The 27081-nt window shown below is 42.3% G+C and overlaps 1 protein-coding gene across 2 annotated transcripts; it reads right to left on the reverse strand.

Moving 5' to 3' along the window:
• On the reverse strand, positions 1–26771 carry UBXN2A (UBX domain protein 2A). Of its 2 annotated transcripts, XM_080684524.1 has the most exons (7): positions 26539–26771; positions 17229–17280; positions 13145–13283; positions 12592–12698; positions 10569–10706; positions 6682–6840; positions 1–4459 (listed from the first exon to the last, which is right to left on the reverse strand). In XM_080684524.1, the coding sequence occupies exons 2-7, from the start codon at positions 17264–17266 to the stop codon at positions 4261–4263; spliced, it is 780 nt and encodes a 259-aa protein (XP_080540650.1). In that variant the 5' UTR covers positions 17267–17280; positions 26539–26771; the 3' UTR covers positions 1–4260. The 2 variants fall into 2 exon arrangements, with proteins under 2 accessions (XP_080540650.1, XP_080540651.1); XM_080684525.1 differs by lacking the exon at positions 6682–6840 and having other exon boundaries at positions 26539–26745.
• Positions 26772–27081: the final 310 nt, after the last annotated feature.

Consider the following 27081-nt stretch of genomic DNA (forward strand, 5'->3'; position numbering starts at 1 on the left):
TTGAATGTTTTTATGGTAACACAGGTGACTTAAAGATCATTTAAGAATATCTGCATCTTATAATTTTCTATAATTTATATGAATTACCTGTGCAAAAATACATTTAAAGCAAACAACAAAGAGTCAAATATTCATTTACTGAGTAAAACACTGCTATTTGAAGATGTACTGTGTAACTATTTTTTAATTAAATGGTTTGTAGTTAGAGAAAGAACAAAGAAGTAAATACTACCAAGGAGTCTTCATGCTAGTTCAACTCAGGTCACAAGGATGGTTTAAAAAACAAACACAAACACTGAGTTAGTATAAAAAATATCACACTTTAACATTTCTGAGTATTAAGTGAAAGTAACATTGGTTAAAGTACCTGGCAAACAGAAGGCAACTAATAAGTATTTGTAGATTCTCAAACTGAATGAATTTACCAAATAAAAATGACAAATGCACCTATATGTAACCACTTTATAACAAACAAGTATGAATTATTTCACAGGTCCTTTTAACAAATAGTGTTCCACCCTTAAGACAACAGTTTTTAGCCTTTAGCAAAAGATTGCTTTCAAAGTACTTTAAGGCACTAAAAGAGATGCATACATACCATATTTTCAATACAATGAAACATAATAAAAAGTATTCTGAAGGAGAGAAGTATATAAAATAAGATCACCTTTATAACCTAGAAAATGCATAGTAATTTAACCAATAAATTAGAATCTGCAAAATTAGAAATGTACTTCTATCTACTAACCCTAACAACGATTTTCATGAAACTGACAATAGTTTTGAAATGACGTTAGGTCAAATTATATTCCACACCTACTATGCTTCATTGCCAGGTTGCCTTCCCTTAACAAATTCAGCTTATGTTTTCTAAAAAGCCACATGTTTTGAATATTTTACACGTTTAATTAACAACTGTAGAATGTGAAAGTTTCAGGTAAAAAGCTTTATCAGATGATTCTCATTTTGGAAAACCTCCGAGAATATTGTCCACATGAGTGGAAGTTTTTCCAGTTACAAAAATGAAGGTTACTGCTGGTGATGGGTCTTTCCCGATAGAAACTTCCCACCGGGGTGTATTCTACATGGACACGCAAGAAAACTTCCTGCGTGTCTCCTGGTTAAAGAATTATAAATGGGAGCATCCACGAAGGAGGCTTTTCTATAGGTACATGACAAATACTTTTAAGAGGCCCTTGATAGAAATATATGGAGAATCACATAATGACTATAATCATGCAAGTAAAAATTGTAAAATGCTTCATGATAGGCCTATATGAAACATCTTCTTACCTATCCTTGAAAATATATTAATAACCACCTTATGTTATTTTATATCTGAAAGAGAAGTTCATTGATTTTACTGTCCCCTCCTTATTGTAAAGAATGCCATTGTACCACAGCTGTAAACATTACTGACAATATTTATTTTCTATTACACATCTGTTCGTTTCTGAGAGCAAATAACAAAAAGAGAAGGTTTTCCTTTGTCCTCCCTCCCTTCCTAGTAAAAGGACAGGTCTCTACCAGGTAGAGGCTGGGAAAAGAAAGCCTTCTTCAAATGTTCCTCCAACAGAAGATCCAGCTTATAAAACAGGCCATCTAGTTCTAAGGGTACTTCCCTTTCGTTATTCCTGAGCCTTTGAGAAAAACCTCATTTAAATGTTCCAGCCTTATCTCAGCTGTGCTCATAGAAGACGAAGTATAGGTTTATGGCATGGTTAGTTCAGAGTTAAAGGGGAACGGCCTAAGAACAAACGGTGGGGGACAAAGAGAAAACCGAGAGGACCCCCCCTTTCAGTGGAGAGTCTTCCACTTCCTTGGTGCACACGAGGCTTTATTTTCTTAGGGGGAAGCTTCGGTGCAGGATTTCCTGCCATCGCATTCCTAAGGATCAAATGAGATAAAAAATGCAGAGATCTGGGACTCACCCCAGATCTGACGAATCAGAATGTGCGTGGTAAGTGGCAGGAACAGGCCTTTTGACAAGCTTCCCAAGGGATTCTTACACTAAGGCTTGGGAATCACGGCAAATCATTGCTTTGTAGGAATGGCTTTCAGGGGGTCCACGAGGTCCAAACTATTTTCATGATCCTACCGAGACGTTATTTGTTTTGTTCATTTTCTCATGAACGTGCAGTAGCATTTACCGGAGGCCACATGATGTGTGATATCACAACAGCTTGAACGTGGAAGCAGACATGAGATTCCATCTGTCTTTTTAAGGCGGGCAGGAAAGATATCTGCAAAAAATGGGATACAACGCCACTTTTCTCACAAAATCTTATTTTGAATGTTTTGGAAAACAGACATGTTTCACAGAAGTGTTTATATTTACATGTTTATTGTTTTTAAATGAATAAATATGTGTCACTTTTAATTTTTAACACACTTACAACCCACATAAACAGAAGGTCTTGAGGCCAAACCGCTTAGGACCTGCTCCTTCCAGCAGACGTCCCATGCCCTGTGAACGTGACTGCTGACGGGCATGGCTGCTTAGCTCCTTGGCACACTCAGTGTACTAGTGTATTTCACTTTAAATAGGATTCGACAGGTCATTTGCAAAAAGGCTTTCTAAACGTATCTTTGGGCAAAGGGATGCAATCGGACAGGGAATGCTGAAGTCTAACTGGTTTTCAAGTCTAAGAAACAAAGCAAGTCTCCCTTGGTGACATCAGGATGTGATAAATAACCCTTGAATGTATACACAGGTTGACTCTAATGTATGGAATAGAAAACCATACACTACGTAAGGCATTTAAAAAATGTTAATTAACGCCGAAACCGGTTTGGCTCCGTGGATGGAGCATCGGCCTGCCGACTGAAGGGTCCCAGGTTCGATTCCGGTCAAGGGCATGTAACTTGGTTGCAGGCACATCCCCAGTAGGAGGTGTGCAGGAGGCAGCTGATCGATGTTTCTCTCTCATCGATGTTTCTAGCTCTCTATCCCTCTCCTTCCTCTCTGTAGAAAATAAATAAAATTAAAAAAAAATATTAATTAGCAATGTGACAACACAACATTGGATTCTAAGTAAGCAGTCTCAAATGAATGGCATACTGCGAATTGTTAGCTAAGAGTAAGTCCCTAATTTCTGAAAGGAAATAAAATAGGGGGTGAACTGAGGTTCCTGGAGAGAACATAGTTTTTAAAAAAATTATACTTCTCGCCTGGCCGGCCTGGCTCAGTGGTTGAGCATCGACCTGTGAACCAGGAGGTCACGGTTCGATTCCTGGTCAGGGCACATGCCCAGGTTGCGGGCTTGATCCCCAGTAGGGAGCCTGCAGGAGGCAGCCAATCAATGATTCTCTCTCATCATTGATATTCCTAACTCTCTTTTCCTCTCTGAAATCAATAAAAATTTATTTAAAAAATTATACTTCTCAACAATGTAGAAATGTGAGTAGACAGATTAATACTGACATTATACTAAGCGACAGAATTTTATTCTTACATGAAAAGACTAGATACTATTGCCAACTTAACATCTGAGTGTATCTTGCCTTAGAGAATGCAGACCGAGAACACTTCGAGGTCTAGGCATAGCTGTGGTGGAAGCGGCTCCTTCTAGCATTTGATTGTATCTCAGGTATAAAATAAGGACACTGATGCTTTTAACCTGCCGTGTATATTTTTTTTAAAAATATATTTTATTGATTTTTACAGAGAGGAAGGGAGAGGGATAAAGAGTTAGAAACATCGATGAGAGAGAAACATCGATCAGCTGCCTCCTGCACACCTCCTACTGGGGATGTGCCCGCAACCAAGGTACATGCCCTCAACCGGAATTGAACCCGGGACCCTTCAGTCGGCAGGCTGATGCTCCATCCACGGAGCCAAACCGGTTTCGGCATAATTTTTAATGTAATTGCTATTTAAAAATTCTGAGCCAAGCTAACATTTTAATAAATCACTGCTGTTTGGGAATGATGTTTAAATGAGTGATGCTGTGAACAGATTTGCTAATTTATAGCACACTAAGATACTGAATGACATAATCCTTTAACATATCTCCTGTTGAGTAACTGGTGTTTGAAAAGAAGTATGTTCTTCTGAGGAGCCTTTGGGAGACAGTGCACGGAGTACAGTTTCGTCCTCGTTTCCTCTCCTAACTCGTACTTACTTGTCTTCCCCTCTGAAGGGAGTTCAATAGGTTTCAAACCGAAAGTTCAGCGACCCTGACGTCCCCCCACTTTGGTTTGCATGCTCACTTACAAACCATCGCCTCTCTGCAAACTCCCCACTTAGTGTACCAAAGATCAGTGTTCTGAAGGTTCCCTGAAAGGTTCCGTGGTTTTGTGGAGTCTCTGAATGACGACGGCGTTCCGCAAGTCCGCTTCTTCCAGCGTGAGGGCTTCATCTAGCAACCTGAGGTAGGGGAGCGCGGTGGCCAGGGAAAAGGGAGGACTTCTTTGAGATCCTTGGTACTTTTCAATGAAGTCTTTGATGTGGCTTATCCTGTAAAATGGCACCAACTATTAATGCAATTTTATGGAAATTCGAAGGAGCCAATTTAAAAGTAGGAACTTGTAAAGATCCCTGGCTGTGTGAATACATAGAACACTCAAATGATAACTAATGATAGAGCTGTTCACTGGGGTATCTTTTAGGGGTGGACCCGTGGTGACAGCAGGAAACGGCTATTCATCATCGTGTTAGATGTGGCAAGGGTATTATGGTTACTTTTTGTTTTTTTTACTATGGTTACATTTTTAAAGGGTACTTATCTATTAGAGATACATACTGAAGTATTTACATATGAAACTATACGAAGTCTGGGATTTGCTTAGACATAGTTCAGTGGAAACTAAGTGATAGGTCATTCTGTTCTCTTTGCTTTTGTGTATATCTCTAAGTTTCTATAATAGAGAGTTACATATCCACACAGCTAGCTCTGAATGGATCAGACAGACAGACATAGGTTCTTTTAAACACCAGGTCATGCTGTGCTTCACATCCAATTAGGAAAATGCTTCACTCAGCGCAGGGAGAATCGACGTTGGAACAATGCACATGAAGTGAAATAATCATCGCAATCTTGAAGGCGGCTCAAAGTGATGTTCACCTACGTACGTATGTGTGTTCAGAGAGGGAGAGCGCGTATGCAGTTCATCAAAACTAAGAGGCCGTGGATTTTAAGACACATCATTTTATGTGTTACTAAAAAAAAATCCAGATTATGACAAAGTGTTTTCTTAACACTTAGAATTCTTTTTAATATTTATTGAAAGAGCACTTTTAACTTAATTTCATACAGACATTTATCAAGTCACTCATGTGCTTCCATTATGTAAGTACAATGAAATGGTTGAGTCATTCCTAATGAACACTAGTCACACTCGGATCCGGGACATGTTTTTCCACGTAATACCCATCCTCGGCATCACCAGGGGTGTTGGTGACACAGAATTTCTTTTAGAAAGTGTTCTGCTACTGTCCCTGGGATGCTTTTTGTTCATCTGACACTTGTTTTGCATGCTCTGAGGCAGATACGAAGGCAAAGACTATTGTGACATGATGGCCATGTGGCCAACAATGGATGCATCCCCATTTCAGAGGCGACAAACGTAAAAAAATGTGCAACTCTGCCCTGACCGGTGTGGCTCAGTGGATGGAGCGTCGGCCTGCGGACTCAAGGGTCCCGGGTTCGATTCCGGTCAAGGGCGTGTACCTTGGTTGCGGGCACGTCCCCAGTGGGGGGTGTGCAGGAGGCAGCTGATTGATGTTTCTCTCTCATCGATGTTTCTGGCTCTGTATCCCTCTCCCTTCCTCTCTGTAAAAAACTAATAAAATATATTTAAAAAAAAAATGTGCAACTCAGAGTTAATGAAATATGGCACATCATGAAAGACAAAATTCGCCCAATCCACTAAAATTAAAAAATGCCACTCTATTAAACCTGTGTAGGTTACGAAAAAGGTCTAGGATGTGGTCCTGTGTATTTTTTTTGGATACCAAATATTAGATAACTAATGGCTAAAGCTTATGGCAAACAATATAAGTATAAAAAGTAAGAAAAATAGTAAAGATTAAAGGAACTCGTCCTAGCCGCTTTGGCTCAGTGGACAGAGCGTTGGCCTGCGGACTGAAGGGTCCCAGGTTCGATTATGGTCAAGGGCACATGCCCAGGTTGCAGGCTCAATCCCCAGTAGGGGGCATGCAGGAGGCAGCCAATTAATGCTTCTCTCTCATCATTGATGTTTCTATCTCTCTCTCCCACTCCCTTCTTCTCTGAAATCAATAAACATGTATATTTTAAAAAAAAGATTAAAGAAACTGTGCAGTAAAAATAACAAATATAGCCCTAGCCAGTGTGGCTCAGTGGATAGAGCATTGGCCTGTGGACCGAAGGGTCCCGGGTTCCATTCCGGTCAAGAGCACGCACCTCGGTTGCAGGCTCCTCCCTGGTTGGAGCTCGTGCAGGAGGCAACCGATCGATGTGTTTCTCTCACATCGATGTTTCTCTCTGTCTTTCCCTCTTTCATCCACTCTCTCTAAAAATCAATGGAAAAATATCCTCGGGTGAGGATTAAAAAACAAAACAAAAAACAAATGTATACTGTGATCTCTATAATCACATTAAGATAATAAAGAAATGCAATTCTTGATTGAAGTTAATAGAAGAAATAAAAATTAAAATTAGGAAAAAAATCAGCCAAATAATGAAATGAAAGACTCACCTATGAGACGTGTTAAATTTCTGAACAATCCTTTTCCCACTGGCTAACCAGATCTGTATATTAGTGATGGGTTCCAGGTTGTTTAGTGGGACAGTAGACAAATTATTTTTCTTCTCAACTTCAATACTTTTTGTTTTAGAAATAATTTTTGGTGTGGCACTAAAAAAATCCAGACAATAAAATCAGATGCATGTTAGCACACAGATATATATGTCATTCATTTTTACCAAATGCACACTATTATTCTGTTAAAAAGTAGATGCAATGGTATAAAAATTATTTTCAGCATTCTGAAAATCACATCTGGATATTTTTATATGTGTGCATGAATGTGTACACACCTTACCAATCTTGATAATTAACATACGAGAATTCATAAACATAAAAGTGATCCCACATCTAACCTCTTTGCATATTCTGCCATAAGGCATAGATATTCAGAAGACTGCAGCCCTAGCCGGTTTTGCTCAGTGGATAGAGCGCTGGCCTGTGGACCAAAGGGTCCCGGGTTCGATTCCAGTCAAGGGCATGTACCTTGGTTGCAGGCTCCTCCCCAGCCTGGACCCTAGTTGGGGTCCGTGCAGGAGGCAACCAATCGATGTGTTTCTCTAAACACATAGATGTTTCTCTGTCTTTCCCGCTCTCTTCCACTCTCCCTAAAAAAATCAATGGGAAATATCCTCGGGTGAGGATAAAACAAAAAAACTGCAAAATCTGAAAATTATTAAAGGTGTGTGTGTGTTTTTGATTTCAGAGAGAAGAAAGGAGAGAGAGAGAAAGTTAGAAACATTAATGATGAGACAGAATCACTGATTGGCTGCCTCTTGCATGCCCCTACTGGGGATTGGGCCCGCAATCCGCACATGTGCTCTGACCAGGAATCGAACCCTGAGCTCCTGGTTCATGGGTTGACACTCAACCACTGAGCCATACCAACTGGGCATAATTAAAGGTTTTGATACTATAAACATCTGAAAGAAAATGACTGCCACTGCATCCTTTTATATATTTACTAGAGGCCCGGTGCACGAAGTTTGTGCACGGGGGTGTGTGTGTCCCTCAGCCCAGCCTGCACCCTCTCCAATCTGGGACCCCTTTCACAATCCAGGACTGCTGGCTCCCAACTGCTCACCTGCATACCTTCCTGATTGCTCCTAACTGCTTCTGCCTGCCAGCCTGATCACCCCCTAACCACTCCCCTGCCAGCCTGATTGATGCCTAACTGCTCCCCTGCCAGCCTGGTCACCCTTAACTGCCCTCCCCTGCAAGCCTGGTCACCCCTAACTGCTCTCCCCTGCAGGCCTGGGTCCCTCCTGCCTTTCCCTGCAGGCCTGGTCGCCCCCAACTGCTCTCCCCTGCCGGCTTGATCGCCCCCAACTGCCCTCCCTTGCAGGCCTGGTCCCTCCCAACTGCCCTCCCCTGCTGGCCTGATTGCCCACAACTGCCCTCCCTTGCAGGCCTGGTCCCTCCCAACTGCCCTCCCTTACTGGCCATCTTGTGGTGGCCATCTTGTATCCACATGGGGGCAGGATCTTTGACCACATGGGGGCAGCCATCTTGTGTGTTGGAGTGATGGTCAATCTGCATATTACTCTTTTATTAGATAGGATAGAGGCCTGGTGCACGGGTGGGGGCCAGCTGGTTTGCCCTGAAGGGTGTCCCGGATCAGGGTGGGGGTTCCCTTGGGGCGTGGGGCGGCCTGGGTGAGGGGCCTGTGGTGGTTTGCAGGCCGGCCACGCCCCCTGGTGACCCAAGCGGAGGCCTTGGTATCTGGGATTTATTTATCTTCTACAATTGAAACTTTGTAGCCTGGAGCGGAGCCAAGCCTTCTGCTTGCTCCGTGGCGGCAGCCTTTTCTGTTGGGATTTATGTATCTTCTATAATTGAAACTTTGTAGCCTTAAGCGGAGGCCTGGGCCGGCCAGGGTGTGCGGAAAGCTTGGCTTCCTCCATCGCCGGGGGCAACCCTAGCCTCCTGCTCTTTCTAGCTCAGTGGCTGCCGCCATTTCTGTTTGGGTTTATGTATCTTCTATCATTGAAACTTTGTAGCCTTGAGTGGAGGCCTAGGCCAGCAAGGGCAGGCGGGAAGCTTGGCTTCCTCCATTGCCGGGGAAACCCAAGCCTCCCTCCTGCTCTCTGTGGCGGTAGCCATCTTGGTTGGGTTTATTTGCATATTCGCTCTGATTGGCTTGTGGGCGTGGCTTGTGGGTGTAGCGGAGTGATGGTTAATTTGCATATTACTCTTTTATTAGATAGGATTACTTGATGAAATGAAGCTTATTTTCTTTTTTTAATTTTTTAAAATATATTTTTATTGATTTCAGATCGGAAGGGAGAGGGAGAGAGAGAAACATCAACGATGAGAGAGAATCATCGATCAGCTGCCTGCTTCACGCCCCCTACTGGGGATTGAGCCCGCAAACAGGGCATGTGCCCTTGACCAGAATCGAACCCGGGACCCTTCAGTCCGCAGGCCGATGCTCTATCCACTGAGCCAAACTGGCTAGGACATAAAGCTTATTTTCATTAACAAAAATAAATAAATAGCCCTGACCGGTTTGGCTCAGTGGATAGAGTGTCGGCCTGCGGACTGAAAGGTCCCAGGTTTGATTCTGGTCAAGGGCATGTACCTTGGTTGCGGGCACGTCCCCAGTAGGATGTGTGCAGGAGGCAGCTGATCGATGTTTCTCTCTCATTGATGTTTCTAACTCTCTATCCCTCTCCCTTCCTCTCTGTAAAAAATCAATAAAATATATATTAAAATAAATAAATAAATAAATAAATAAATAAATAAATAAATAAATAAAGGTTTAATACTGCTAACTTTATCAGACATTTTTCATTTTTATTACCTCAAAATTCAGATACTGATTACAGTACAATGCTGAAAGCAGTGGTATGTGTAAAATGGAACCCTATATTCAAAAGCTAGTATATGCATGCTAACTTCAATGGCAAAGCTCAAGTGGCGGGTGTAAGGGAGAAAAGAAACGACTCATCCATCCAATTCTGCCTCATGTCCTCAATAAGCCATGCCCCTTTGATTTGATGAAACCAAACAAGCCTCCAAGATTTTTTTACTGTAGTGCCAGCATATGCTAATTCACACTAAGGTAAATATGACTTAGAGGAGTCCTCACAGAAGCTAACATAAAAAGTTTCATTCGCACTAGGTGAAGTGGCTCAGTTGGTTGAGCATTGTCCCGTGCACCGAAAGCTTGCTAGTTCAATTCCCATTCAGGGCATATATACTGGTTCCTGGGTTGTGGGTCTGATCCCCAACTGGAGAGCATACAGAAGGCAACTGATCGATGTTTCTGTTTCTTTCTCACATTGATGTTTCACTTACTCTCCTCTCTTTCAGTCTCTCTCTCTCTCTCTCTGCATGTCCTCAGGTGAGGATTTTTTTTTTTTAATATATTTTATTGATTTTTTACAGAGAGGAAGGGAGAGGGATAGAGAGTTAGAAACATCGATGAGAGAGAAACATCGACCAGCTGCTTCCTGCACACTCCACACTGGGGATGTGCCCGCAACCAAGGTACATGCCCTTGACCAGAATCGAACCCGGGACCCTTCAGTCCGCAGGCCGACGCTCTATCTACTGAGCCAAACCGGTCAGGATGGGTGAGGATTTTTAAAAAAAATTTTTAAACATTTTTATTTATTTATTTATTTTTAGGTTTCTTTATTGATTAAGGTATTACATATGTGTCCTTATTCTCCCATTACCCCCCACCTCCCATTCGGGTGAGGATTAATAAAGAATCCCATTTGCAGTAGGAGAAATGATAAGCTCCATATCTGTGGTCTCTCTGGTAAAATAATGATGGGCTGAATGTTAGTCCAGCCTCTGCTACGAAAAGTACAGATCATGAGCCCACTCACCTTCCTAGTCGGTGACCCTGTCCTGAGAAGGGCTGGAACACAGGCTTCGTTGCCACACATACTTCGTGTTTCTTATCTTCAACTTTAACATCCACCTCCTCCTTATCAAATGTTCCCTGTAATTCCAAAGGCAACTCCCTGGGAAGGTAAAGATACAAAGTGCCCACACTCACCATGTGCATTTCTTTTTCTAAAAAACATACTCTACATGCAAAAGGAATTGAAAACTATCCTATATAATAAAAGCCTAATACGCGAAGTATCTGGTTGTGCAATCGTCCTTTCAACCAATCAAAGTGTAATAGGCAAATGATATGCTAAGGCCGCTTGCTATGATGTGCACTGAGCACTAGGGGGCAGACGCTCAACGCAAAGCTGTCCCCAGCCCGCAGGCCCCAGGCCAGCCAAGGCAGGTGCCAGCCAGAGCCCCCCCACCCCCCACCCCCGAGTGCCCCGCCAGTCGCCCCACAGATCGGCCCTGATCGCTGGCCAGGCCTAGGGACTCTACCCGTGCACAAATTTCGTGCACCGGGCCTCTAGTATAGAAATAAGAGATATATCATCTTCACAATAAAAAAATGAATGCAGTTAAAATAAGTTAAATAATACAAATACTAAAAACCAAGAATAATACTACTGAATTATTGTTTAGAGTACAAATTCATGAACAGCTTGAGTCATTCGGCAGCACCAAGAATGGTACTAAAGTCCTGAGATATTTGATGACCATATGCTGCTAAATTTAAGCAATTTGATAATTTTTATAGGTGTCTGAATAGGGCTAAAAATATACTAGAAAAATCAAGCTATCATTTCAAATTTTAAATGAAAATATAGATTTACTCTGGGGATGACAAATAAAATATGAAACATGTCAGAATTTTTTTTTTTTAAATTTCAGAGAGGAAGGGAGAAGGAGAGAGAGGTAGAAACATCAATGATGAGAGAGAATCACTGATTGGCTGCCTCCTGCACGCCCCCTACTGGGGATCGAGCCCTCAACCCAGGCATGTGCCCTTGACCAAATCGAATATGGGACCCTTCAGTCCGCAGGCCAACGCTCTATCCATTGAGCCAAACCAGCTAGGGCTGCAAACTGCTTTTTTAAAGCAATATACCACAGAACTCTTCTTATGTTAGCATACAGATGTATATGTCATTTAGACTTGTATTCGAATATATAAAGCACTCTCACAACTCAACAAAATGCAAGTAACTCAATTTTAAAAACAGGCAAAGAGAAAAATCGACAAAGGATTTGAATAGACATTTTGTTGAAAGAAGATATACACATGGTTAATACGTACGTGAAAAAATGCATAGCATCGCTGGTCATTAGGGAAATGCAAATCAAAAACATAGTAAGATACCACTTCATACCCACTAGGATAACAGTGATTAAAAAAACACTGACACTAACAAGTGTTCACAAGGCTATGAAAAATTGGAACTCTCATACACTGTTGGTGGGAATGTAAAATGGTGCAGTCTCTTTGGAATACAGTTTGGTAGTTCTTCATAAAGTTAAACATAGAGTTAAAAACAATTCAGGTCCTAGACCTGAGAGAATTGAAAACATATGTCCACACAAAAACTTGCTACAAAAAATGCTACAGGAATGTTCATAGTAGCATTATTCGCAATAGCCAAAATGTGGAAATGACCCAAATGTTTATCCACCGATAAATGGATAAACTAAATGGGATACCTATGCAATGGAAATCACAATTCAGAGACTATAAAGGTATTTAAACATGAATATTAAATGTAACAACTAGGATGTGGTATTAGGTAATTCTTGGCAAAGTGTATTAGTTTAAATCAGATTTTGACTGATCAAAATTCAAAACTCCTACACTTTTTTCAAAATTATAGCTGTGGCTCTCTTAAGAAAACCCATCCTATGAAAATATGAATTTCTAAAAGTACCTGTGAATGTGTAGGGATGTGTAAACAGCCATTAAAAACCATCCTTCCAAATGAAACATGCCTAAACTCTCCTTCTCTTTACAAAGTTGCTTACCCTTTTTTGATGGAATTCAGAAACTGCTGACTTGCACCATCTGAATAACTTCTGAAATCATCATTGACCGTGAATCCATTTTTCCATAATTTTATATTTATATCTACCTGCAAAGCAGGAAGAAACAAAATGCATCATGTTAATTAAAAAAATATGATACTTCTGTATATTGTAAAATGCCTTATGTGTACTTCGCATTTTGTCACACACTATTAATAAGATGTGCACTGAAGGATTGGGGTTAAATAAAATTTATCATTTTTACGCCTTCTTCAAGAACATTCGTAATTGAAACCAGCGTTCATTTTCCCCTGCAAGTGCAAGCAAAGAAGACAGTAATTACTAGTACAGTTTGGAGCCACTGCCTTGATTCCTTCTAAGGTGCTGGCAGCTTTACTACCCACCATCGATTCTGCAGTATCAGTGCAAGGTCAGCACAATGACCAGGTAAATAACATCTCACTATTGTTATTACACAGTTTTGATCCCATGGACCCTCTAAAAGGACCCTCCATATGTGGAGAAAAGGAAAAAAAAAGTCACAGGCCTTTACCTGTTTCTTCTGTTCAGTGGGAGACAAGCATTTGGCACCAACCTTCTGGGCTTCCTCAAAAAGACTGTCGACAAAATACTCACAAGGTGTTTGTCGATTGTCACTAAGAGGTTGGTTGTCAGATCCTGTTTCACAAACCCTATATACACAACAAAGAAAAGTAAGCATTATTAACTACTAGTTCTCTAAAAATTTACATAAATTATTCTAGTTAAGGGATCCTGACCTGAGATGCTACTTCCAAGTCCGCAGTCTAGACCCTCTTCTAAGTTAACATACAGGTGACCTTGGGAAGTCATTAACCCTTTTGGGGCCAGAGCAGCGTTTTCTCAAGTTGAGTCTATTGACATTTGGGGAGAGATAATTCTTTGTTGTGCAGGCTGTCCTATGTATTCTAGGATATTTAGCAGCATCCGTGGCCTTGACCCATTATATGTCAGTAGCATGCATACTTTTCCACCCCCAAAGTGTTATAACAACCAAAAACATCTGTGGGGTGGGAGCTGGGGGATAAATTTCACCAGGATGATGCTCTAACCAACTGACCTACCCAGGCAGGGCATTACCTTACCAACTTTCAAATATGCAATACAGTATTAGTAACTATAGTCACTAATTAGTAACTATAGTCACTATAGTACATTACACCCCTATGACTTATTATTTTATACCTGGAAATATGTACCTTTTGAACCCCTTCACCCATTTTGCTCACTTCCATATACTGGATTTCATTCTATATTTATATTATACTAGTGGCCCAGTGCACGAAATTCGTGCATGGGGTTCGGGGGGGGGGGGTGTCCCTCGGCCCGGCCTGCACCCTCTCCAATCTGGGACATCCCTCTCGCAATCCAGGACTGCTGGCTCCTAACTGTTCACCTACCTGCCTGCCTGATCGCCCCTAACCACTCTGCCTGCCGGCCTGGTCACCCCCAACTGCCCCCGCCCCCACCGGCCTGGTCACCCCCAACTGCCCCCCCCACCAGCTTGATCATCCCCAACTGCCCTCCCCTTCTGGCCTGATCGCCCCTAACCGCCTCTGCCTTGGCCCCACCACCATGGCTTTGTCTGGAAGGACGTCTGGAAGGTCTCCCGGTCTAATTAGCATATTATACTTTTATTAGTATAGATAGGAAATATTACCTAAGATTTGTTTGATAGAAAAAATATTCCTGACAGATCTTTTTTGAATTCATATATTAGATTCATAATGTTCTGAGATGTATCGTCACAGATTTAATAAGTAATCAACACTTTTTATAGCTCTTAGGCTGTGCCAGGAACTATAGATACCTTTATCCACATTTTATAGATAAGAAAAATGAGTCACAGAGAGGTTAACTTACATGTCGGAGGTTACACAACTAGTCAGTGGCAGAAACAGTATGTGAACAGAATGTTAATGTCTTCCAAGTCTATGCCACTACCATGATACGCTATAAAGCCTCTCTTAATAACGAACAGTAATTGTGCATTTATTAATACACTAGAGGCCTGGTACACGAATTAGTGCAGGGTGGGGTCCAGCCAGCCTGCCCCTGATCGGGGTGAGGGGGCCGGCCGGGGGCGGGGCTGGCCAGGGGGAGGGGCTGTGGGCGGTTGGCTGGCTGACCCTACCCCCTGGTCGAAATCCCAGTTGAGGGGACAATTTGCTTATTAGCCTTTTATTATATAGGAGGATGTTAGGAACCATTCTAAGTACTTTACATGTGTTAACTCATTCAATTCTCACAAGATCTAAAAGGCCCCATTGAATAGATAATGAAACAGCTTAAGCAATTTGCCCAAGATCACAAAGCTATTGGGAGGTGAAGCTGGGAACAGAAGCCAGGTCACCAATGTCTGCACTCTTAATCACTGTGCTAGACTGTCTCTCAAAATAGCCATAATTATATTGCTATCAAATTGCTGACACTCGGGCAATATTTTAATTTAAATACATTCTTTATACTCTTCTAGGAAATTCTATATCTACTCTTTTTAAAAATATATATATATTTTTATTGACTTCAGAGAGGAAGGGAAAGATAGAAAGATCAATGATGAGAGAGAATCATTGATCAGCCGCCTCCTGGACGCCCCCTACTGGGGATTGAGCCTGCAACCCGGGCATGTGCCCTTGACCAGAATCGAACCTGGGGCCTTTCAGTCCACAGGCCGACACTCTATCCACCGAGCCAAACCAGCCAGTGTTCTATATCTACCCTTAAGACACTGCATATTATCATAAAGTATTAATTATGCCTTTTCCAAGGCAACAATATGATACTTCTTATTAAAAAATAATCACACCCTAAGATGATTTCTCACAATACTAATGTAGTAAATGTTGTGAATGTAGTAAAAACCACTGAATTGAATACTTTAAGTGCATGAATTATATGGTATGTGAATTAGGTCTCAATAAAGCTGTTAAAAAAGAAGTCCCAAGCTAATTTTAGTCTTTTAAATCATTCATTCATTTTATTTCCATGTAGAAAAGGGTTAACCCAGTGGGCCTCACTGCTCTCCTTCGAGAGGCCTGTGTGCTTTCCTTAGGAGAGTCTGAAACTTGAGTAGGTGACTAGCCCCCGGTAAAAAGCCTAGGCTCGTTTTCAGTGACCTTCCTCGGTAGATAGCATTTCGCATGGGCCGGCATAACCTATTACTGGGAGAATGAAGTGCGTCCCAGGTGACCCCACCGGTGAGGACTCCTGGAAGCCAGAGCCTGGTTTCCCCTGGACTTTGCCCCATGTGCTCGCTCCCCCCGGCTGATTTTGCTTTTTACCTGTCCACTGTAATAAACCATAGTATGGTTATAAACCTGGGGGTGGGCTTAGAGACCCCTGACACAAGATTATATAGTTAGTCTCAGATATAAATAAAACAATAAACACTCTCGTCAAAAAAGAACAGATGTTTGTTTGGTACAGAAGCATTTTCAAAATATGTGTAAGTGTGAAATAAATGCTTGTCTGTCTCAAATGAACTACGAATGAAAGAAATGTACCTCAAGGGTTTAAAACAAAGAGCATAACACAAGATATATTTCACCTCCATACATGAGAATAAAGTATTCTATATTAACAGCCATACATTTTGCATTTACCATTTATTGAGTGCCTTCTATATTGCTAATGCTATGCTAATACTATAGGCTAATTCTCCACAAAATCTTTCAGGTACCTAGGTGTAGCCCCAGTTCATATATTTTTGTAAAAATGTATTTTTTTATTGTTGACAGTGTTACAGATGTCCCCCATTCCTCCCCATTTTGCTTTCCTCCACCCAGCCCCTACCCCACCCCAGGCTTTCACCACATTATTGCTGTGTCCATGAGCTATATAGATGAGATATTGAAGCTCAAATAATCTATCTCCGTCGCTCACAGGCCAGAGAAGTAGTATAAGAAAGAGATGGGTTCAAACCTAGGTTTATCTGACTCCAAAGCCATTATGTTTCCGTTGTGACTCTATCACAAGAGGCTAACGAAGCAAAGTTACTGGAATTTCTCATTTATATGACAGACGTAATATGCAAAGAGAAAATTTTAACATTTTTTTCCTACCAAAAAAGAATGTGCTTATTTTACTTAAATTCTTAAAAATACTGCCCTGGCTGGTTTGGCTCAGTGGATAGAGCGTCAGCCTGTGGACTGAAGGGTCCCAGGTTCGATTCCGGTCAAGGGCATGTACCTTGGTTGTGGGCACATCCTCAGTGGGGGGTGTGCAGGAGGCAGCTGATCAGTGTTTCTCTCTCAATGATGTTTCTGGCTCTCTATCCCTCTCCCTTCCTCTCTGTAAAAAATAAATAAAATGTATTTAAAAAAAATACTTTTTGGCAACTGTCCCATAAATTGTCCTAACTATGTTTTGTTTTGTTTTTTAATTAGTAACAAGAAGATCTAGTGACTTCACTAAAATCCATTCAATGCAGTGATGGTAAAAAAAAAAAAAAAAGTTGCTTTAAAATATACTATTATTTAACTGAGATAATCATAATGAACACTTACTATCACAGTCAGTGAAATGCAGTAAAAATAGGAAAAGAAACTAACAAAGGCATTATTAACCAAGAAACTTCATAGATCGAATTAACTTACCATTCTTTTATACTTTCAAGATTATCTACTTCTTTCATTCTCTTCTGCCTTACTGTAAAGGTAAAAGGAAACGAAAGTTAAAGTTACGAGTTTAGCATTTTAAATAAATTAATTCATAGCATTTCAAATTGCATGCATTCATATTCTCTCATGTAAGTTATTATGTGTCCCAAAGTAACACTTAAAGGGTCTTAAGAACAAGTGACCAAACTCAAAGCTCTCACTAGGATACATAGTAAAATTACTGTTTTAAATTACTTGAAACAATTCCTGTGTGGTGTTGCCACCTACTTGATCGTCAGTTCAGTTAATGTGTTTCTTAAGTGTGTAAAATATTTATATGGTTCCATATAAATACTGCTCCAGAGAAATCCCGCTTCCATCCTTGCCCCTCCCACCTTGTCCTCTCCTTCCCAGCTTATGGGTAACCTTATTTTTTCCCCCACTATAAACAAATATCTATATTCATCTCTTCCTTAGATAAAGTGGTAGCACACAAATGAGCTCTGTGAAGTCAAACACAAACAATAGTTATGAACTGCCTGCCTATGCAAAATTCAAGTGAGGGAAAATCAGGTCTGTTTTATCTAATCTGGAATGTCTGGTTATTTAACTAAAAAAACAAACAAAAACACAATCTTTTTTCTCCCTCTGATCTATTTTATTTTATTTTATTTTATTTTATTGTTTAAACTATTACAAATAGTAGTACATATGTCTCCTACACAATCAAACTGATCATGGAGAGAAAGAAAAAAAGAAATCAATGACTTTTTGATGTTTTAAAATTAAGCTTTAAAAAATACTGGAGTGCAATGCTTTAATAAACCTATATAAGTTAGTTTCAATTCATGACTATGCTTTTAAAAAGTTTATATTAGGGAAAAACTAAATTACAACTTCTATTTATATGTGCTTAAAACCATATAGTTAAGCCTGGCCAGCATGGCTCAGTGGTTGAGCACTGACCTATGAACCAGGAGGTCAGGGTTTGATTCCTGGTCAGAGCACATGCCTGGGTTGCATGCTCCATCCCCAGGAGGGGGCGTGTGGGAGGGCCGATCAATGACTCTGTCTCATCATTAATGTTTCTATATCTCTCCCTCTTACTTCCTCTTTGAAATCAACAAAAATATATTTAAAAGAAAAACAATATAGTTAAGAATATGTTATTATTAGGTCATGACAGATTTTTTTATGATATCAAGATCCCAGAGACTACACTACAGATTTAAAATGAAAGAAAAACACTTTACCCCAAAAGGAGACATAATCAAGTTAGATTTCTACAATGCATTAAAAATATTTCAACTCTCACATAGGTGGTATCAAATAAGAATATGTTTCTTAAATCCTCTCTAGAGAGTACGTATACAAAGGCAAATACAGCACTGCTATTTAAAAATGTAAGTTTTAAGCCTTGGCCGGGTGTGGTTAGGAAGAGTGTCGTCCCATACACTGAAAGGTTCCTGTGTCATTCCTTCTCAGGGCACATACCTGGGTTTTGGGTTTGATCTGGGTGTGTATGGGAGGCAACCAATCAATGTTTCTCTCTCATACTGATGTTTCTCTCTCCCTCTCCCTTCCTCTCTCTAAAAAAAAATCAGTGGAAAATATCCTTCGGTGAGAATTTTTTTGTTTTTTTGTTAATCCTCACCTGAGGATATTCTTCCATTGATTTTTAGAGAGAGTGGAAGAGAGAGAAAGACAGAGAGAAACATTGATGTGAGAGAAACACGAAGATTGGTTTGCCTCCTGCACACGCCCTGACCAGGTCCCAGGCCAGGGAGGAGCCTGCAACCAAGGTACATGCCCTTGACCAGAACTGAACCCAGGACCCTTTGGTCTGAAGGTCAACGCTTTGTCCACTGAGCCAGTCTAGGGGCAGGATTTTTTTAAAAAGTAAGTTTTAAGTATATTTATTTATTAAATAATCCTGTCTGGAGGATATTTTTTCCATTGATTTTCAGAGACTGGAAGGGAGGGATGGGAGCCAGGAGAAAGAGGGAGGAAAAGAGAAAAAGAGGGAGAAAGGAAGAAAGAGAGATTGGTTGCCTCCCACATGCACCCCAACTGCGGCTGGGGATCAAACCTGCAACCCCAGCACATGCCCTTGACCAGGAAACGAACCCAAGGTCCTTCGGTGCACGGGCTGGCTCTCTAACCCCTGAGCTCTCTAACACAGGCCAGGGCAATGTTAAGTATATTTAAATAGAAAGCAGACATCAGTCATAGCCACTAAAGGCCCACCAGATCCATTCCAAAGCCATGAGAACAAGAAAGAAAATGGGCACTAGAATAATCTACTGGCCCCTTAAAAGTCTCCCAAGGATCTGGAGGTGAGGTTACTCTGGGTAACGGGATCCCGGGGCAGCCTTTCACCAGGGAAAATGAGAGTCTGATTGATCCTGGGTCCTGACTTCCATTCCAGCTTTCCAGTTTGCTTCTGCTAATGGAGCTGGGCCATAACCACAGCCAATCTGGCTGGAGCACTAATTCCCATGGAGCCTACGTTTTGCTAAGAATTAGGGTAGAACAGTGGAGGTCTGCTCTGGAAAATATCCTATCTTGAAAACTGTTTTAAATACCTTTATTGTTTTCATTATGACTTGAATGTACACGGATAGTGACTTTATTCCGTAGCCTACTTATGAGAAAATGGTGAGCAATTCTGGAACACGAGGCGGAACTGACAGGAAGAAAGGAGGAGGACATTCTAAAGGCAGAGGAGTGAGCAGGAACAGAGTGAGGCCAGCACCCTCAGCAGTATTCCCAGCAGTAATTTCAGACTCTAGCTTTTGACTAGAGGGTAAGGTAGGGTCACTGAAGCCACACTACCCCTTTAAACTGTGTATATGTTACTTTGATAAAACGTCTTAAAAACCAGAAAACAAATTAAAAATATATTTAGAAAAGCAGAACTTCATGTGTACTAATGTTTTCTCCTAAGACTTTGTCCTTCAGATCTCATCATTTCTAAAACTATTTAATTGCTTCCCTTTAAAAATTGCTTCCCTTACAAACATACATAAAATAGAGAAAAATATAAACAGCCATCCCTACCATTCAGATTCAGAAAAATTTACATTTTGACTTACTTCCTTTTATTCAAAAAAAATTTTTTTTTATTGATTTCAGAGAGGAAGGGAGAGAGATGGAAACATCAATGATGAGAGAGAATCACTGATCAGTTGCCTCCTGTACGCCCCCTACTGGGAATGGAGCTTGGGCATATGCTCCCGACCTGGGACCGAACCATAACCTCCGGGTTCATAGGTCGAGGCTCAAACACTGAGCCAGGACAGCTGGGCTCTTTTTGTTTATTTAAGAAATAAAACACAGCCGAAACCGGTTTGGCTCAGTGGATAGAGCGTCGGCCTGCGGACTGAAGGGTCCCAGGTTCGATTCCGGTCAAGGGCATGTACCTTGGTTGCGGGCACATCCCCAGTGGGAGGTGTGCAGGAGGCAGCTGATCGATGTTTCTCTCTCATCGATGTTTCTAGCTCTCTATCCCTCTCCCTTCCTCCCTGTAAAATATCAATAAAATATATTTAAAAAAAAAAAAAAAAAAAAAAAAGAAATAAAACACAGACACAGTTGAATACTCTTTAATATTTTAAAATATTTAATAGCACTTAATATTTAAATAAAATATTTAAAATAAAAATATTTAACGCTGAAATATTTATTACATGGTATGTCTTTTTAAAAAATATGTTTTTATTGATTTCAGAGAGGGAGAGAAAGGTAGAAACATCAATGATGAGAAAGAATCATTGATCGGCTACCTCCTACATGGTCCCCCTCGCCCCCCCACTGGGGATGGAGTCCGCAACCCAGGCCTGTGCCCTTGACCAGAATCGAACCTGGGACCCTTCAGTCTGCAGGCCGACACTCTATCCACTGAGCCAAACCAGCGAGGGCTAAATGGTATGGTTTAAATATGTGCATCTTATTGTATATTAATTATATCTAAGTAAAGTTTTAAAAATATTAAAAATGTATATTCAGCAACTACTGTATACCAGGCATGATTCTGGGTGCTTGGGACACATACTGAACAAAACTGACACATTACATTTTAGTGGTGCCGTTTGCTTTTTGCACTTGACAGTTTTCCAACATTATTTTCAACTACTCTAAAATAACCCCTTCGTTTAGATATGATCCTTATTGTATCATAAACATAACATAGTCATCCACTTCTTGGCTCACATCGTAACTATCCTTTAGGCATTGAAATGCTAATTATCCTTCCAAGCCCCAATCCGAGGTCCACTTCTACCATAAAGGTGAAATAATAAACCCAGTTAACACTCCTCTCCTAAAGCATTTAGATTTGGGGCATTTAAATCCTATTGGTCTGATCTTGTTTACTATTGTTTCTGTTCTGTCTTTTAGTCTCTCTACTGGACCCGAGATCCTTGAGGCCCGGTATCATGAGGTCCACATTTCCTGTTCCTTCCACAGTGCACAGCAAGTGCAAAGCAAAGAGTTACCATCCTGAAAGTGCTGTCCTCTAGCAAATCACTGCTATTAGTAATCCTTTCCTAGTTCCAGGCCACTGATACAGTGCTTTGCTTGTTTTATGACAGCCGAAGAGAGCGAAGAGTCCTTGGTTTCAAATGGACTTGTGCTAGAATACTGGCTACATAATTTTTGAACCATGTAAAATTTATTTGTATCCACTGAGTGAGCTGCCACAATTACCACAGTCCTGTAACGCCAATGAACCTAACGCACGTTCTGTACAGTAGAGAATAAAAGAGCCATCGGGCAAATTCCGAAGCTTCCAGCACGAAGTGGGCCTGAGGATGGACAGATGAACAATTTCTTCATTTTGCTTCCGTTTACTTCTAATTAGTACCACCACCATCTTACATTTGTACTGTATATCACAGTTTACCAAACACCTTCCCAGATATTATCCCACTTCACTCCCAACAACTGCAGTGATAAAATCAGTCAGGAGGCAGAGTACACTGACTGAGCTTTCTGGAACATATCCACTAAAAAGAAAACCCGGTCAAAACAGATGTAGTGCTCTGACCAGTGTGGCTCGGTTGGTTGGAGCGTTGTCCTGTATACCAAAAGGTTGTGGGTTTGATTCCTGGTTAGGGCACATACCTAGGTTTCCGGCTCCATCCCTGGTTAGGGTGCCTAGGGCAGGCAACCAATCAGTGTTTCCCTCTCACATTGATGGTACTCTCTCTCTTTCCCTTTTCCTCTCTCTAAAGTCAATAAACATATCCTCAGGTGAGGATTAAAAAAAGATTTAGTCTTTTCAATGTATACATTAGACTTCGAGTAGAAAACATTTGCCTATTACCCATTTTATTTATTTTTATAAACAGGGGCCCTGGCTGGTGTGGTTCAGCAGTTAGGCCCTCGCACTGAAGGGTCTCGGGTTTGAATCCTGGTCAGTTGCATGTGGGAGGCAACCAGTTGATGTGTCTCTTTCAGATCAATGTTTCCCTCTCTCTTTCCTCTGTCTTTCCCCCTCCCTCCCTCCTTCCTTTCCATTCTCTCTGAAAAGCAATGAAAAAAATATCCTCGGGTGAGAATTAACAACAACAAAGCAAACACACACACAACAAAAACAAAACGAAACCAAACCAGGTAATACAGGCTATATTTTCAAAAGCTAAAAATTTGTATCAAGAGATTATACCACTGGGTATGCTATCTTTTAGGTAGAAGCCGGAGTTTCTCCTTAAGGATAAAGCCATTCCTGGAATTAAACACGAGGGAAAAGAAACCCCTGGGTCACATGTCCGTGTGCAGTTCCTTCACTTAGTTCTTCCGTGGAACAGAATTAGGCCTGTGAGCGCAAATTATGGTAGCACCAGAATCAGCCACTTTAAGACAGTATATTTTATTAATTCTAGTTTACTATTAAGTTATAAAAAATTAAACCTTTTGGAAAGTTTCAACTTAACTGCCTGTAATCTGTGCAAAAAAAAGAAAATACATTTGTGTCTCCTGGAAAGAACTGTTAATGCATGAGGTATATGGTCCTAAGGACCGAAGTGATAGTGACAAAAGTAATTTGGATGAGAAAATCCTGAGGGGAAGGTTGAAACTTCGGCAGAGATGGTCAGGGTCACCTTGTCAGCCATCCTTTGACATCTAGACATTCTCATTCCAGGGTTCCCGAAATGTTATCTCCCTTGCAAAACCCATCTCAAATACAGCCTCCTTCAGAAAATCTGCCATGATTTCTCCGAAAAGTATGAATATAGATTTACTAACACAGCCAGGAGAGACCAGTTGGTAACTTAGAATTTGCCTCATCTTCGCAGCCACAACCATCCGCTCTAGCTGGTTTCCTCACATCCGCTCATGTCCCCATCCAATCTGATTTCTACACAAATGTCAGGGTGACCTTTCTGACTAAGACACAAATTTAATTGTGGGACTTCTCTCCTTAAAACCCTTCAAAGACCTCCCATTGCTCTTTGAATACGGTCCAACTCCTCTGAATAACATTGCAGGGGAGTTCACTGTATTGTTCTCGCACTACATTTGAGTGCTTTGAAAAGTTCTCCGTAAAAGTTTTTTTTTAAAAAAAACAACAACAAAAAGAAAAAAAATTGGTTGCAAATCCTTAACATTGCTTCAGCAGCCCCACAAGATATCTCTGGCCCTAACCACATCCTCCTTTGCTTTCTACAGTCAATCCAACGGCTTGGACCTGTCAGTTCCCCAACTCTTCCCAAGCCTCAGTGGAACCTATTTCCTATGTCTGGACCTTTTCTTCTCTCCTTTGGGGGTCACCTTCACCTACTCCTACTTACGCATACCTTAGCGTGAGGATGACTTTCTTAGGAAAACCTTAACTAATTTTCCTGCTGAGGTAAGTGCCCCCGCAACCCCTTACTTGCTCTCACAACAGCCTACATTCTTCCTTTTTTTTTTGTCTCTAAGTTTGCTGGCATTTACTTGTGTGATGATTTGCTTAAACCACACAACGACAGTGTTTCCCAAATGGCAATGTAAAGTCCTTAAAGGCGAAATCTATAATGGTTGCCATCATGTTGTAAATTGTGAACGGCACCAGATGTGACCTGTGAAGTTACACTTCCGGTGCTTGAGTTTGGCTGAGAAAGAATTTAGGATGTCGCAGAGGTAACAGAAGTGAGCTAGCTGGGCTGCGTGGACTCAGTAAAACAAGTTATAGAGGCAAAGGAAGAGCCTTTAACACTTAGGAAAAAGCAAGCAAGGGGGAAGGAAAGGTGCAGGAGTGTAAGGGAGTGAGAGAGAGAGAGAGTTCACACTGAAGTGTGTGGGAACAGTCTGGGTCCTTCATCTCAGGGGATTTTATCTGCTTTCCAAACTTGGGGGTTTTAGGGGAGGTCTCGGGGGAGCAGCTCAATAGAATATTCATTAGCTTTCATGGTCCGGGTCTCTGTGATTGGTCGGCACTAGGGTAGGAGGATCTTAGTCATTGGCAGCTGGTCCTGATGTCCGCCCTGGCTTGGCTTCTTCTGGTTTTGCTGCTTTTCTGGGCCTGGGGCTGAAACACAACTGAGGCCTAGATGTTATCTCTGGTTTGACCAAAACTCTGTCTCTGTGGTCAACAGACCCAAGTCTTTGTTCCTACGATGATTTGATACAGGCCAGAGCCTCATTGCCCTGGAGACTTAATGCTTAAGAGAGTGGTAGTACAAGGGCTGTGTGGGAGTGTCATGAGGCTGTTCTCCAGCCCCCTTGTTCTTCCTCTAAGGCAGTGGTCTGCAAACTCATTGGTCAACAGAGCCAAATATCAACAGTACGACGATTGAAGAGCCGAAAACCGACTTCTGCGCATGGGCCACGAAGTTTCAATCGCACTGTAAGTGCACGCCCACATGTGGTATTTTGTGGAAGAGCCACACTCAAGGGGCCAAAGAGCCGCATGTGGCTCGCGAGCCGCAGTTTGCCGACCACTGCTCTAAGGGGGGTCTACCACTTGACTAGAGACTTGCCAGCGGAGGAAGGTCAATTTGGGACAAGTCCCACCCTGCAATACTTGTTTCCCCGGTCGCTATGCACAGGGGTCCTTCCAACCAGGTGACCTTCTGTACCTGGCCTATGGTTCCGACTCTGCTCATGTCCGTCTAACTCCCTACTGTATCAAAACCATTAGCATTCAGCACACAGTAGGTGCTCAAAAATTTGAATGACAAATTATTAAGTAATAAACATTAAGTATGAAGTAATTAAAGTATGCATGTGAAGTATTTACCACACTGCAGGTCTAGGAGTCAGGGGTCATAAATAGTAGTGTCTGTTAACACTGTATTCTGTCTGTATCACTATTATTTGTGTTTCATCATTTTCTCCATCCTGCACACAATTCTCACTCATTTTTGGATTCCACCAGTGCCTAGCATTGACGTTACTGTTTTTACATGGAGGCTCAGTCTTCATGGAATTAAATTGCATTTTAAGTCACTGCGACTTTCAGCATATTTACATCGAAAACACTACACCAGTTTTTAAAGTTTGTCCCATTAAAACGAAACTACAATTTAAAAACTTATAAATACTCCCCAGACATACTTGAGCCATGACTATGAAATCAGGAAGTTGGATTTCATGTCCCTTACAATCACACTTCACAGTTCCGCATTGACATCAATACAGACTGTAAGTTTCCCCTCTTTATTTTCAACGATCTCAAATTACCGACGAAGGAACCAACATTGAACAGCACCCTGAGAAGCAATAAACTGCGAGTAAAAAAGGAAAACACACAGAAAAAAAAGAAATTAAGCATGAAAACAGCGAACATCGAACCTGCAAAACAGAGTGAGTTGTGGGAGACTGGGAGTGAAGTTAACTAAGAAATGTCAACCCCAAACAGACATGCTTGGCTTTCTGTGCTGTGTTTTGTGTTTTGTGTTTTTTTTTTTTTTTGCAGCGATCGCCTTTGGAAACAGGGACATTTTGACAGCCTATAACTCCAAGTTTCTGAGCGTCTTCGGAACGAGAAAACCTACTGATGTGCTTTCCCGGAGTTCGCACTCAGGAAGCAAGCAGCCGGCAGCCGAGCGCCCCGCTCACCTGGGCTGGGCTGGGCTGGGCTGGGCTGGCCAGGGGTCTCGCCCGCCGCCGCCCGATGGCGCCCTTTCGGGATCGCAGACGCGGGGTCCGAAACCTAGCTGGAACCGGGTTCATGGAGACAAAGACGAGCGCGGCGGCACGGCGGGACCCAACGACGTCCCCCTCCCCCGCCCTGCCCGGCAAACGTCGGCCCCAGCCCGGCAGCGAGCGGACCGCCCAGCCCCGCTCCCCGCCGAACGCGCCGCGGCCCCAGGAAACTCACCTCCGGGCGTGGCCGCTGGAGGGGGACCCGCCGTGCTGTCCCTTCCCGGCCTCGTCCTCAATTCGCTCAGGCCCGCGGGCGCCGCCGCCGGACGGGAGCCCCCCAGAACCGGAGCACCGCAGCTCCTAGACCTAGACCCCACCCGGCTCGTGGCCGCGCCCCTGGGACCCAGCCCGCCTTCCTCCGCCACCGCCGCGGGCGCGCGCCGTGGCCGCCTTTGCGCAGCCCCAGGAGCGCGCGGGGGCGGGGCTGGCGGCGGCGGCGGCGGCGGCGGCGCCGTCTGGCCTCCGCGTTACCGCTCCGTGGCGGCCACCTGCTTCCTGCCGCCGGCCCCGCTGCTAGATGCCTCTTCGCCCCGTGCTGAAGCTGCAGGGAGCTAGGTGTGGGCTCACCTGAGAACCCCGCATCTCCTCCTCGCTGTCCCTCTTCAGCCTTCGATTGAATCCGGGGAGAGAATGCCCTGCATTCTGACAATGTTGAACTTGAACCTGAACCCCGAGATTCTGGAAAGCGACGGTTAAAGACATCTCTCCACCTCTCTGT

The sequence above is a fragment of the Plecotus auritus genome (assembly GCF_963455305.1).
Source record: "Plecotus auritus genome assembly, chromosome: 8".
Taxonomy (NCBI): domain Eukaryota; kingdom Metazoa; phylum Chordata; class Mammalia; order Chiroptera; family Vespertilionidae; genus Plecotus; species Plecotus auritus.